The sequence below is a fragment of the Pristiophorus japonicus genome, chromosome 1 (assembly GCF_044704955.1).
Source record: "Pristiophorus japonicus isolate sPriJap1 chromosome 1, sPriJap1.hap1, whole genome shotgun sequence".
NCBI lineage: Eukaryota > Metazoa > Chordata > Chondrichthyes > Pristiophoridae > Pristiophorus > Pristiophorus japonicus.
In genome coordinates, this window is record NC_091977.1 from 228,769,933 (window position 1) to 228,784,850 (window position 14,918).

The window sequence follows — 14,918 nt, forward strand, 5'->3', positions numbered from 1 at the left end:
AGTCCCCATCAGGAGGAGTGGCATTGACAGTTTGAGCAGAAGCACATTTCCTCGCTGTTTTACGTCCGTCTATCGATCATTGTGCCCGCCAAACACATGTCAGCTCGTTATAATGGCTCTCCCACTCTCCGGGCTAAAGAACCATACGCGCAAATTTCCTGCGATTACACTGGTTGCAAAATGTGCGTAAAATTAAACCCAGAATTTTAGGCACAAAGAATAAAAAAGACAATTTGGGGTGTTTCAGGGCATCTGGCGCTGACCATTTGCCAGTACCATAGCATCAGTTACAAAGGCACACCGTACTAAGCGCCGATTGTTTCAGGCAGTTCAAGCAGCAGTCCGCACCTCGCTATAGTGCGATTACCCATTATAAAGTCCTTTCAGGCAGCCTCATCGCCCTCTACAGTCACCCCTCAGCTCGTCAGCAGCCAGAAATATTTACCCCAAATATAATTCAAAACAGCAAAGGTGCTCAAAGCATCTGCCGTTCCTACTGAGTGAGATTTGGTACGTCTGGGGAATATTAGTGTATTTTTTGCCCTTATTGGCTCTGGGATTTTTGCCTGTTCCGGGAGATTATATGGCTGTGGCGGTGGGGGGGATGGAAGGTTGTGGTTAGTCATAATGGCCCAGCCACCACGAGTGTGTAGGGCAGGCTCGACGGACCAGCCCTGCCCGTCAATTCAGGGTGTTGGTAACAATTTTTCACGTACCTTTGACTTTGACCTGACGACCTTTGCACTCAGGACAAGGAAGGACGGTGAATTCTTCAGCCTGGTGCATGGAGTAATCGGTACTCGCAATGACCATCTGATCATCCTTCTCCCAGCCTTCTACCTCATCCAGCAGGTCCACAATTAAGCCACCCGAAACTTCTATTTGGAATTCTGCCAGTGGAATCCCTAATCCGCACAGGAGGAGTGAGAGAGAGACAAAAACAATTATTATCCAAACAACTTGGTATTTTTTTCCCTGCGAGTAGTTTCGAAATTGCTGAAATGGAAATGTTAGAAAATGGAGGTTTCAAATAAACTATTAATCTGTGCAATTTTGCTCTACAGAATTGTAAACAGTAATACAGGCGGTAAATGTTAATTATAAAGCATTTACAGCACAGAAACAAGTCATTCGGCCCAACTAATCCGTGCCGAAGTTTATGATCCACTCGAGCCTCCTCCCATCCTTCCTCATCTAACTCTATCAGCATAACCCTCTATTCCCTTCTCCCTCATATGTTTGTCTAGCCTCCCATTAAATGCATCTATACTATTCGCCTCAACTACTCCCTGTGCTAGCGAATTCCACATTCTCACCACTCTTAAGTAAAGAAGTTTCTCTTGAATTCCCTATTGGATTTATTAGTGATTATCTTTATATTTATGGCCCCTAGTTTTGGCCTCCCCCGCAAGTGGAAACATCTTCTACCCTAGCAAACCCCCTTCATAATGTTAAAGACCTCTATCAGGCCACCTCTTTTATAGAGCAGAGCCCCAGCTGTTCAGTCTTTCCTGATGGGTATAACCTCTCAGTCCACTGTCCACAGGGTGAACGAGCAATGAATTGCCCTGGGCTCATCCTCTCTGTGGAATGATTTTATGGATGGAATGGGGCTTAAAGATAAATAACGGTCTGGGGAAGGAGAACAGAAAGAGTGTCAAAGATTCTCACTCTTGATCTCTCTCCCATGGCTCCAACATGTGTGTACTTTGAGATCAGAGGAGGACAGTATTGGCCTGAGCTGTGATGATGCTATGGTTGGACAGACTGCCAACACTGCCTGGGTAGGATTGATCTATCACAAGGGAATGGGCTTTCTCCCATTCTGAATAATGCTTGTGGTTACAAGCAGTCCGCTTGATCAGAGGCCATCCACCACTTAAACAATCGGCGGTGGGGTGATGGCCCAGGAGTGGCGAGGTCGGAGTCGAGGAGTGGCGAGGTCGGAGTCGAGGAGTGGCGAGGTCGGAGTTCAGGAGTCCAGCAGCGAGGCAGAGGCCCAGGAGCGGCGCAGCATGTAACAACTGCGGGATCAGGGCCCAGGGAAGGTGCAGCACGGGCCAGCCCACACTGCGATCTATGGACAGTAGGAATGTGTGTGCGTACTAGATCCGTGCAGAAGAGTTTGGTCTCCATGCGTCTTGGTTAACCCTTACCACTGGACCAAGACCTTGCTCTTCCAAGCCCGTGTGGTGGCTGGTGTGCAACGGCCACTCCATGTTAAAATAATTCATGCACAGGCATCTTCCAACCTTCAGGATGTAGTTCTGGAAACACCTGTGAACTCATCCCTTTTTGGTGTGGAAGCAGGTCATCCTCGACACAAGGGACTGCCTAAAACTACTATACTATACTAAACATTCACCATCGGTGCACCATGATTGCAGTGTGTACCATTTATAAGGTGCACTGCAGAAACTCACCAAGGCTTCTTTGACAACACTTCCCAAACTCACTACCTATGCCCTCGAGAAGGACAAGGGCAGCAGGTGCATGGGAACACCACCAACTGTAAGTTCCCCTCCCAAGTTACACATCATCCCGACTTCATTGTTGCCGGGTCAAAACCCTGGAATACCCTCTCTAACAGCACTGTGGGAGTACCTTCACCACAGGGGCTGCAGCGGTTCAAGAAGGTGGCTCACCACCACCTTCTCAAGGGCAATTAGGGATGGGCAATAAATGCTGGCCTTGCCAGTGATGCCGACATCCCAGGAGTGATTTTTTTTTCATGAAAAGATGCCGAAGTGGTGTAACCGAGCTTGAAAGCGTTTTATGGAGAGGACAGAAACTAGAAAAAAAATAAGCCTCCTGCAAAATGTCAAGTCACACACAATTCAGAATAAAACATTATAAGCCATGCAAAATAATATTTTTTGGTACCTTTTTTCCATTGACTTGAGGCAGATACTGCAAACTTCACTCCATCCACGGTGACAAATTCCCTGTGGGCTATCGCCTTTCCTCCTGTGTCATGGTTCTCATAGTCTCGCACGGATTCACTGCAGGATGCGTTCCCACTGCCAATCACACTCACAAGAGCCCACGCCTGTCTGTCCATAAACCGGAAAAGAAAATTACAAAGGAATCATCTTCTCGCAAGAGAACCAAGAGTCACTGCACTGACAAAAGTGTTATTAGTCATGAGATTCCGTCCGCTCATGAAATTATTTACTAAGAGCGCTATCTTATAATGAAGTATAATGTGGATAAATGTGAGGTTATCCACTTTGGTGGTAAAAACAGAGAGACAGACTATTATCTGAATGGTGACAGATTAGGAAAAGGGAAGGTGCAACGAGACCTGGGTGTCATGGTACATCAGTCATTGAAGGTTAGCATGCAGGTACAGCAGGCGGTTAAGAAAGCAAATGGCATGTTGGCCTTCATAGCGAGGGGATTTGAATACAGGGGCAAGGAGGTGTTGCTACAGTTGTACAGGGCCTTGGTGAGGCCACACCTGGAGTATTGTGTACAGTTTTGGTCTCCTAACTTGAGGAAGGACATTCTTGCTATTGAGGGAGTGCAGCGAAGATTCACCAGACTGATTCCCGGGATGGCGGGACTGACCTATCAAGAAAGACTGGATCAACTGGGCTTGTATTCACTGGAGTTCAGAAGAATGAGAGGGGACCTCATGGAAACGTTTAAAATTCTGACGGGTTTAGACAGGTTAGATGCAGGAAGAATGTTCCCAATGTTGGGGAAGTCCAGAACCAGAGGTCACAGTCTGAGGATAAGGGGTAAGCCATTTAGGACCGAGATGAGGAGAAACTTCTTCACCCAGAGAGTGGTGAACCTGTGGAATTCTCTACCACAGAAAGTAGTTGAGGCCAATTCACTAAATATATTCAAAAGGGAGTTAGATGAAGTCCTTACTACTCGGGGGATCAAGGGGTATGGCGAGAAAGCAGGAAAGGGGTACTGAAGTTTCATGTTCAGCCATGAACTCATTGAATGGCGGTGCAGGCTAGAAGGGCTGAATGGCCTGCTCCTGCACCTATTTTCTATGTTTCTATGTTTCTATGTTAACACCTGTCAAAATAAATAAATAACTTTTTGCCATTGGGCACATTGAAGTACTGAGGGAGTGCTGCACTGTCAGAGATGCCGTCGTTCAGATGAGACGTTAAACTGAGGCCCTCTCAGGTGGATGTAAAAGATCCCATGATACTATTTTGAAGAAGAGCAGGGGAGTTCTCCTCAGTGTCCTGGCCAATATTTATCCCTCAGCCAACACACAAAAAAAACAGATTATCTGGTCATCATAACATTGCTGTTTGTGGGAGCTTGCTGTGCGCAAATAGGCTGCCGCGTTTCCTACATTTCAACAATGACCACACTCCAAAAGTACTTCATTGGCTGTAAAGTGCATCGGGACATCCGGAGATCGTGAAAATCTCTATATAAACGCAAGTTATTGTTCTTTCTTTATTGGCAGACACCATGTTAACTGCCTTGACAGTAAAATCTCAATAAATCAATCTGTTGAAGCTAAAAGTGATGCAATAATATTCTCAGCTCAAAGCAAACCGATCAAAATATCAAATAACTTCATTAGAGGTGAGACTCCTGGTGCTGAGAACATTCAAGAATGCACACCATATATCTGTTAAACTAAATAACATTTTTTTTTAAAAAGCTATCCCTCCACGTCACAAAGGTCCTGCAAAATTGAAGGTACCAAGTCATTTGAGTACAGACTTAGTTGCGCAGCAAATCAATCATTTTTCAAAGATTTTATTAGCACAGTTTTTGGTCTCCATATAAAAAGGATATATAGAGGCACTGGAGAAGATGCAACAAAGATTGATAAAGATGATAGTTATAACCTCTCAGTTCTGCTATGATGAAAGACAGAACAGGATAGGTCTCTTTTCTCTAAAAGGGAGAAGGCTGAGAGGTGACCTAACTGAGGTCTTTAAAATTATGAAGGGGTTTGAGAGGGTAGATGTAGGGAAGATGTTGCCACTTGTGGGGGAGTCCAAAACTAGAGGGCATCAAATCAAAATATCAATCCAATAAGGAATTCAGGAGAAACTTCTTTACACAGAGAGTGGTTAGAATGTAGAACTCACTACCACATGGAGTGGTTGATGCGAATAACAGATGCATTTAAGGGGAAGCTAGATAAACACATCAGGGAGAAAGGAATAGGAGGATGTGTTGATGTGGTTAGAAGAGATGCATTGGGAGGAGGCTCGTGTGGAGCATAAACACCAGTACAGACCAGTTGGGCCAAATGGCCCGTTTCTGTGCTGTAAATCGTGTGTAATTCTCCAAATAACCACTTGGTGGTGCTCCAGAGTCTGTTTTTCAATCTCTTTAAATAAAGTACACATACACACATTATATATAGTTATCTATTTCTTGTTTAAAGATAATCTCAAAAGGCTTAAATGGTGCAAATAGACATTAACAAAAATGTACCAGGATTTTGTTACCTAAATCAAAACACTGACTCTTTCAAAACGCAAATGATTTTTCTGCAATATGTATTTTGGCATCTGCTGAATGCAACCTCCTCACTGTTATTTTGGACGTAGACTCACTGCTGGCACTCAGACTGGACATCATAGACAGCACCTTTAACCTGCTGCCTGGCAGGATCATTCCATAACAGCGCCTTAAAGCTCCTCAGCCATTATGCCACTGTTCCCAACTTGGCTCAATTACATAAAATTGCATAAATTATATAGAATGTACAGCACAGAAACAGGTCACACAGCCGGTGTTTATGCTCCACTCGAGCCCCCTCCCATCCTTCCTCATCTAACTCTGTCAGTATAACCCTCTATTCCTTTCTCCCTCATGTGCTTATCTTGCTTCCCCTTAAATGCATCTATACTATTTGCCTCAACTACTCCCCGTAGTAGTGAGTTCCACATTCTCACCATTCTTTGGGTAAAGTAGTTTCTTCTGAATTCCAGATTTGATTTCTTGGTGACTTATTTTATGTTGATGGTCTCCAGTTTTGCTCTTTCCCACAAGTGGAAACACTCGCTCTGTCAACTCTATCAAAATCTTTCATAATTTTAAAGACCTCCATTACGTCACCGCTCAGCCTTCTCTGAGTAGAATGAATTAGCAGAACCCTGACCTCGGAAGCAGATGATTAGCTGCGCTCAAGTAGCACATAACCTTTGCTGACATGAGGAGGTAGTGCTGGAGGAGTGCCAGTCAGAGGGTTGCCAACCCTCCAGGCTTGCCCTAGCGTCTCCAAGAATTAAAAAGATTAATGCTGCCAATAAAAACCCAGGAGAAATATCACAAAGACATTAATAAAAATGGGTGTGTTTTTATCATTTTCTTTGATAGCATTTGTTTCTAAGTTATAAAAATATTGGCGATGGGAGAAAAGGATTGACTGGGCAGGATGGTTGGAGGCACGAAATCATGTGATTGAACCTCCAGGAGGAATAGGTCCAACCAGAGGTGGCAATCCTATTCAAACGAGGTGTTAAACAGAGGTTCCATGGGCCTATTCTGGAGGTAGAGTTAAAGTATCCAAAGCCCTGAACACCAGGGAGCTCTCCTAGAACATAAGGACATAAGAAGTTTGTGGTGAGTCAGAGAGGCTGGGGAGGTGCGTCGGAGAGGCCTATAAAAAGGCCCAACGTGTCGCTGAGGCTCGGGAGATCGAGTGAGTCGGAGAGGCTCGGGAGATCGAGTGAGTCAGAGAGGCTCGGGAGATCGAGTGAGTCAGAGAGGCTGGGGAGGTGCGTCGGAGAGGCCTATAAAAAGGCCCAACGCGTCGCTGAGGCTCGGGAGATCGAGTGAGTCGGAGAGGCTCGGGAGTTTGTGGTGAGTCGGAGAGGCTCGGGAGATCGAGTGAGTCGGAGAGGCTCGGGAGTTTGTGGTGAGTCGGAGAGGCTCGGGAGTTTGTGGTGAGTCGGAGAGGCTCGGGAGTTTGTGGTGAGTCGGAGAGGCTCGGGAGTTTGTGGTGAGTCGGAGAGGCTCGGGAGTTTGTGGTGAGTCGGAGAGGCTCGGGAGTTTGTGGTGAGTCGGAGAGGCTCGGGAGTTTGTGGTGAGTCGGAGAGGCTCGGGAGTTTGTGGTGAGTCGGAGAGGCTCGGGAGTTTGTGGTGAGTCGGAGAGGCTCGGGAGTTTGTGGTGAGTCGGAGAGGCTCGGGAGATCGAGTGAGTCAGAGAGGCTCGGGAGATCGAGTGAGTCAGAGAGGCTGGGGAGGTGCGTCGGAGAGGCCTATAAAAAGGCCCAACGCGTCGCTGAGGCTCGGGAGATCGAGTGAGTCGGAGAGGCTCGGGAGTTTGTGGTGAGTCGGAGAGGCTCGGGAGATCGAGTGAGTCGGAGAGGCTCGGGAGTTTGTGGTGAGTCGGAGAGGCTCGGGAGTTTGTGGTGAGTCGGAGAGGCTCGGGAGTTTGTGGTGAGTCGGAGAGGCTCGGGAGTTTGTGGTGAGTCGGAGAGGCTCGGGAGTTTGTGGTGAGTCGGAGAGGCTCGGGAGTTTGTGGTGAGTCGGAGAGGCTCGGGAGTTTGTGGTGAGTCGGAGAGGCTCGGGAGTTTGTGGTGAGTCGGAGAGGCTCGGGAGTTTGTGGTGAGTCGGAGAGGCTCGGGAGATCGAGTGAGTCAGAGAGGCTCGGGAGTTTGTGGTGAGTCGGAGAGGCTCGGGAGTTTGTGGTGAGTCGGAGAGGCTCGGGAGTTTGTGGTGAGTCGGAGAGGCTCGGGAGTTTGTGGTGAGTCGGAGAGGCTCGGGAGTTTGTGGTGAGTCGGAGAGGCTCGGGAGTTTGTGGTGAGTCGGAGAGGCTCGGGAGTTTGTGGTGAGTCGGAGAGGCTCGGGAGTTTGTGGTGAGTCGGAGAGGCTCGGGAGTTTGTGGTGAGTCGGAGAGGCTCGGGAGTTTGTGGTGAGTCGGAGAGGCTCGGGAGTTTGTGGTGAGTCGGAGAGGCTCGGGAGTTTGTGGTGAGTCGGAGAGGCTCGGGAGTTTGTGGTGAGTCGGAGAGGCTCGGGAGTTTGTGGTGAGTCGGAGAGGCTCGGGAGTTTGTGGTGAGTCGGAGAGGCTCGGGAGTTTGTGGTGAGTCGGAGAGGCTCGGGAGTTTGTGGTGAGTCGGAGAGGCTCGGGAGTTTGTGGTGAGTCGGAGAGGCTCGGGAGTTTGTGGTGAGTCGGAGAGGCTCGGGAGTTTGTGGTGAGTCGGAGAGGCTCGGGAGTTTGTGGTGAGTCGGAGAGGCTCGGGAGTTTGTGGTGAGTCGGAGAGGCTCGGGAGTTTGTGGTGAGTCGGAGAGGCTCGGGAGTTTGTGGTGAGTCGGAGAGGCTCGGGAGTTTGTGGTGAGTCGGAGAGGCTCGGGAGTTTGTGGTGAGTCGGAGAGGCTCGGGAGTTTGTGGTGAGTCGGAGAGGCTCGGGAGTTTGTGGTGAGTCGGAGAGGCTCGGGAGTTTGTGGTGAGTCGGAGAGGCTCGGGAGTTTGTGGTGAGTCGGAGAGGCTCGGGAGTTTGTGGTGAGTCGGAGAGGCTCGGGAGTTTGTGGTGAGTCGGAGAGGCTCGGGAGTTTGTGGTGAGTCAGAGAGGCTCGGGAGTTTGTGGTGAGTCAGAGAGGCTCGGGAGTTTGTGGTGAGTCGGAGAGGCTCGGGAGTTTGTGGTGAGTCGGAGAGGCTCGGGAGATCGAGTGAGTCGGAGAGGCTCGGGAGTTTGTGGTGAGTCGGAGAGGCTCGGGAGTTTGTGGTGAGTCGGAGAGGCTCGGGAGATCGAGTGAGTCAGAGAGGCTCGGGAGTTTGTGGTGAGTCGGAGAGGCTCGGGAGTTTGTGGTGAGTCGGAGAGGCTCGGGAGTTTGTGGTGAGTCGGAGAGGCTCGGGAGTTTGTGGTGAGTCGGAGAGGCTCGGGAGTTTGTGGTGAGTCGGAGAGGCTCGGGAGTTTGTGGTGAGTCGGAGAGGCTCGGGAGTTTGTGGTGAGTCGGAGAGGCTCGGGAGTTTGTGGTGAGTCGGAGAGGCTCGGGAGTTTGTGGTGAGTCGGAGAGGCTCGGGAGTTTGTGGTGAGTCAGAGAGGCTCGGGAGTTTGTGGTGAGTCAGAGAGGCTCGGGAGTTTGTGGTGAGTCGGAGAGGCTCTGGAGATCGAGTGAGTCGGAGAGGCTCGGGAGTTTGTGGTGAGTCGGAGAGGCTCGGGAGATCGAGTGAGTCAGAGAGGCTCGGGAGTTTGTGGTGAGTCGGAGAGGCTCGGGAGTTTGTGGTGAGTCGGAGAGGCTCGGGAGTTTGTGGTGAGTCGGAGAGGCTCGGGAGTTTGTGGTGAGTCGGAGAGGCTCGGGAGTTTGTGGTGAGTCGGAGAGGCTCGGGAGTTTGTGGTGAGTCGGAGAGGCTCGGGAGTTTGTGGTGAGTCGGAGAGGCTCGGGAGTTTGTGGTGAGTCAGAGAGGCTCGGGAGGTGCGTCGTTGAGGCGTGGCTTGTGCAGCTACAGGGAGAAGGCAAAAAAGTAGAAAGAAATCGAAAGGTGACGTCACAGCCAAGGGGGTAAATGATTGGCAAGTAGTTTTTCTTTTTCTTTCTATATCAGTAAGTAACCTTTTAACATTGTTGTTGCCCAATTAAGTTAATCCAAGGGTTAAGACATGGCAGGAGAGCTCGGACACGTGTTACGCTCCTCCTGTACTATGTGGGAACTTAGGGACACTTCCGGTGTCCCTGACGACTACGTGTGCGGGAAGCGCATCCGCCTGCAGATCCTGACAGACCGCATTGGCGGCACTGGAGCTGTGGGTGGACGAACTCTGGAGCATCCACGATGCTGAGAATGACGTGAATAGCACACTTAGCGAGTTGGTCACACCGCAGGTAAAGGGTGCACAGCCAGATAGGGAACGGGTGACCAACAGGAAGAGCAGTGCATGGTAATGCATGGGTCCCCTGCGGTCATCCCCCCGCAAAACAGATACACTACTTTGGGTTGAGGGGGATGACTCATCAGGGGAGAGCAGCAGCAGCCAAGTTCATGGCACCGTGGCTGGCTCTGCTGCACAGGAGGGCAGGAAAAAGAGTGGGAGAGCGATAGTGATAGGGAATTCAATTGTAAGGGAAATAGATAGGCGTTTCTGCGGCCGCAACCGAGACTCCAGGATGGTATGTTGCCTCCCTGGTACAAGGGTCAAGGATGTCTTGGAGCGGGTGCAGGACATTCTGAAAAGGGAAGGTGAACAGCCAGTTGTCGTGGTGCATATAGGTACCAACGATATAGGTAAAAAATCGGGATGAGGTCCTACGAGACGAATTTAGGGAGCTAGGAGCTAAATTAAAAAGTAGGACCTCAAAAGTAGTAATCTCAGGATTGCTACCCGTGCCACGTGCTAGCCAGAGTAGGAATCGCAGGATAGCTCAGATGAATACGTGGGTTGAGGAGTGGTGCAGAAGGGAGGGATTCAAATTCCTGGGGCATTGGAACCGGTTCTGGGGGAGGTGGGACCAGTACAAACCGGACGGTCTGCACCTGGGCAGGACCAGAACCAATGTCCTAGGGAGAGTGTTTGCTAGTGCTGTTGGGGAGGAGTTAAACTAATATGTCAGGGGGAATGGGAACCTATGCAGGGAGGCAGAGGGAAATAAAAGGGAGACAGAGGCAAAAGATAGAAAGGAGAATAGTAAAAGTGGAGGGCAGAGAAACCCAAGGCAAAAAAACAAAAAGAGCCATATTACAGCAAAATTCTAAAGGGGTAAAGTGCGTTAAAAAGACAAGCCTGAAGGCTCTGTGCCTCAATGCGAGGAGTATTCATAATAAGATGGACGAATTAACTGTGCAGATAGCTGTTAACAGATATGATGTAATTGGCATCACGGAGACATGGCTCCAGGGTGACCAAGGCTGGGAACTCAACATCCAGGATGGATAGACAGAAAGGAAAAGGAGGCGGGGTGGCATTGCTGGTTAAAGAGGAAATTAACGCAATAGTAAGGAAGGACATTAGCTTGGATGATGTGGAATCGGTATGGGTGGAGCTGCGGAATACCAAAGGGCAGAAAACGCTAGTGGGAGTTGTGTACAGGCCACCAAACAGTAGTAATGAGGTTGGGGACAGCATCAAACAAGAAATAAGGGATATGTGCAATAATGGTACAGCAGTTATCATGGGCAACTTTAATTTACATATAGATTGGGCTAACCAAACTGGTAGCAACGCGGTGAAGGAGGATTTCCTGAAGTGTATTAGGGATGGTTTTCTTGACCAATATGTCGAGGAACCAACCAGAGAGCTGGCCATTCTAGACTGGGTGATGTGTAATGAGAAGCGCCTAATTAGCAACCTTGTTATGCGAGGCCCCTTGGGGAAGAGTGACCATAATATGGTAGAATTCTTTATTAAGATGGAGTGACACAGTTAATTTAGAAACTAGGGTCCTGAACTTAAGGAAAGCTAACTGCGACGGCATGATGCGTGAATTGGCTAGAATAGACTGGCAAATGATACTTAGAGGGTTGAAGGTGGATAGGCAATGGAAAACATTTATAGATCACATGGATGAACTTCAACAGTTGTACATCCCTGTCTGGAGTAAAAATAAAACAGGGAAGATGGCTCAACCGTGGCTAACAAGGGAAATTAAGGATAGTGTTAGATCCAAGGAAGAGGCATATAAATTGGCCAGAAAAAGCAGCAAACCTGAGGACTGGGAGAAATTTAGAATACAGCAGAGGAGGACAAAGGGTTTAATTAGGAGGGGGAAAATAGAGTACGAGAGGAAGCTTGCTGGGAACTAAAAACTGACTGCAAAAGCTTCTATAGATATGTGAAGAGAAAAAGATTAGTGAAGACAAACGTAGGTCCCTTGCAGTCGGACTCAGGTGAATTTATAATAGGGAACAAAGAAATGGCAGACCAATTGAACAAATACTTTGGTTCTGTCTTTACGAAGGAAGATACAAATAACCTTCTGAATGTACTAGGGGGCTGGGGGTCTAGTGAGAAGGAGGAACTGAAGGATATCCTTATTAGGCAGGAAATTGTATTGGGGAATTTGATGGGATTGAAGGCCGATAAATCCCCGGGGCCTGATAGTCTGCATCCCAGAGTACTTAAGGAAGTGGTCCTAGAAATAGTGGATGCATTGGTGATCAATTTCCAACAGTCTATCGACTCTGGATCAGTTCCTATGGACTGGAGGGTAGCTAATGTAACACCACTTTTTAAAAAAGGAGAGAGAGAGAAAACGGGTAATTATAGACCGGTTAGCCTGTCATCATCAATTATTAAGGATGAAATAGCAGCGCATTTGGAAAGCAGTGACAGGATCAGTCCAAGTCAGCATGGATTTATGAAAGGGAAATCATGCTTGACAAATCTTCTAGTTACATCCTCAAAAAATTCCAGTAGAGTGGACAAGGGAGAACCAGTGGATGTGGTGTATTTGGACTTTCAAAAGGCCTTTGACAAAGTCCCACATAAGAGATTGGTGTGCAAAATCAAAGCACATGGTATTGGGGGTAATGTACTGGCGTGGATAGAAAATTGGTTGGCAGACAGAAAGCAGAGAGTCGGGATAAATGGGTCCTTTTCGGAATGGGAGGCAGTGACTAGTGGAGTGCCGCAGGGCTCAGTGCTGGGACCCCAGCTCTTTACAATATACATTAATGATTTGGATGAAGGAATTGTGTAATATCTCCAAGTTTGCAGATGGCACTCAACTGGGTGGTGGTGTGAGCTGTGAGGAGGATGCTAAGAGGCTGCAGGGTAATTTGGACAGGTTAGGTGAGTGGGCAGATGCATGGCAGATGCAGTATAATGTGGATAAATGTGAGGTTATCCACTTTGGTGGCAAAAACACAAAGGCAGAATATTATCTGAATGGTGGCAGATTAGGAAAAGGGGAGGTGCAACGAGACCTGGGTGTCATGGTTCATCAGTCATTGAAAGATAGCATGCAGGTACAGCAGGCGGTGAAGGCGGCAAATGGCATGTTGGCCTTTATAACTACGGGATTTGAGTATAGGAGCAGGGAGGTCTTACTGCAGTTGTACAGGGCCTTGGTGAGGCCTCACCTGGAATATTGTGTTCAGTTTTGGTCTCCTAATCTGAGGAAGGACGTTCTTGCTATTGAGGAAGTGCAGCGAAGGTTCACCAGACTGATTCCAGGGATGGCTGGACTGACATATGAGGAGAGACTTGATCAACTGGGCCTTTATATTCTGGAGTTTAGAAGGATAAGAGGGGATCTCATAGAAACGTATAAGATTCTGACGGAACGGGACAGGTTAGATGCGGGAAGAATGTTCCCGATGTTGGGGAAGTCCAGAACCAGGGGACACAGTCTTAGGATAAGGGGCAAGCCATTTAGGACTGAGATGAGGAGAAACTTCTTCACTCAGAGAGTTGTTAACCTGTGGAATTCCCTGCCGCAGAGAGTCGTTGATACCAGTTCATTGGATATATTCAAGAGGGAGTTAGATATGGCCCTTACGGCTAAAGAGATCAAGGGGTATGGAGAGAAAGCAGGAAAGGGGTACTGAGGTGAATGATCAGCCATGATCTTATTGAATGGTGGTGCAGGCTCGAAGGGCCTATTTTCTATGTTTCTATGTAAGAAATAGGAGCAGAAGTAGGCCATTTGGCCCCTCGAGCCTGCTCCGCCATTCAATAAGATCATGCCTGATCTGATCATGGGCTCAGTTCCACTTCCCTGCCCGCTCCCCATAACTCTTTACTCCCTTATGGTTCAAAAATCTGTCTGTCTCCACCTTAAATTTATTCAATGACCCAGCCTCCACAGCTCCCTGGGGCAGAGAATTCCACAGATTTACAACCCTCTGTGAGAAGAAATTCCTCTTCATCTCAGTTTTAAATGGGTGACCCCTTATTCTAAAACCATGCCCTCCCGTTCTAGATTCTCCCATGAATAGAAACATCCTCTCTGCATCTACCTTGTCGAGCCCCCTCATTGTCATATATGTTTAAATAAGATCACACCTCATTCTTCTGAACTCCAATGACTATAGGCCCAACCTACTCAACCTTTCTTCATAAGTCAACTTCTTCATCTCAGGAATCAAACTAGTGAACCTTCTTTGAACAGCCTCCAATGCAAGTACATCCCTCCTTAAATAAGAAGACCAAAACTGTACACAGTACTCTAGGTGTGACCTCACCAATACCCTGTACAGTTGTAGCAGGACTTCTCTGCTTTTATACTCTATCCCCCTTGTAATAAAGACCAACATTCCATTTGCCTTCCTGATTACTTGCTGTACCTGCATACTAACTTTTTGTGTTTCATGCACCAGGACCCCCAGGTCCTTCTGTACTGCAGCATTTTGTAATTTTTCTCTATTTAAATAATAATTTGCATTTTAATTTTTTATGCCAAAGTGGATAATCTCTCACTTCCCCATATTATATTCCCATCTGCCAAATTTTTGCCCACTCACTTAGCCTGTCTATATCCCTTTGCAGATTTTGTGTATCCTCCTCACATCTTGCTTTCTCACCCATCTTTGTATCATCAGCAAACTTGGCTACATTATGCTCAGTCCCTTCATCCAAATCATTAATATAGATTGTAAATAGTTGAGGCCCCAGCACCGATCCCTGTGGCACCCCACTAGTTACTGTTTGCCAATTGGAAATGACCCATTTATCCCAACTCAGTTTTCTGTTAGTTAGCCAATCCTCTATCCATGCTAATGTATTACCCCCAACTTTGTGAACTTTTATCTTGTGCAGTACCCTTTTATCTTATCGAATGCCTTCTGGAAATCCAAATATACCACATCCACTGGTTCCCCCTTATCTACCCTGCTCGTTACATCCTCAAAGAACTCCAGCAAATTTGTCAAGCATGATTTCCCCTTCATAAAACCATGCTGACTCTGCTTGACTGAATTATGCTTTCCAAATGTCCCACTACTGCTTCCTTAATAATGGACTCCAGCATATGTTAGGCTAACTGGTCTATAGTTTCCTGCTTTCTGTCTGCCTCCTTTTTAAATAAGGGCGGACCAA

At 47.8% G+C, this 14,918-nt stretch overlaps 1 protein-coding gene across 3 annotated transcripts in view; it reads right to left on the bottom strand.

Annotated features, from left to right (window-relative positions):
* Window positions 1–14,918, bottom strand: part of cemip2 (cell migration inducing hyaluronidase 2) — a 166,173-nt gene that overhangs the window by 113,154 nt on the left and 38,101 nt on the right. For all 3 annotated transcript variants that reach the window (XM_070887505.1, XM_070887497.1, XM_070887515.1), the window contains exons 5-6: window positions 2,884–3,053; window positions 717–905 (exon numbers count right to left, since the gene is read on the bottom strand). In XM_070887505.1, coding sequence (XP_070743606.1) covers window positions 717–905; window positions 2,884–3,053 — 359 coding nt within the window. The remainder of the gene's footprint in view (window positions 1–716; window positions 906–2,883; window positions 3,054–14,918) is intronic.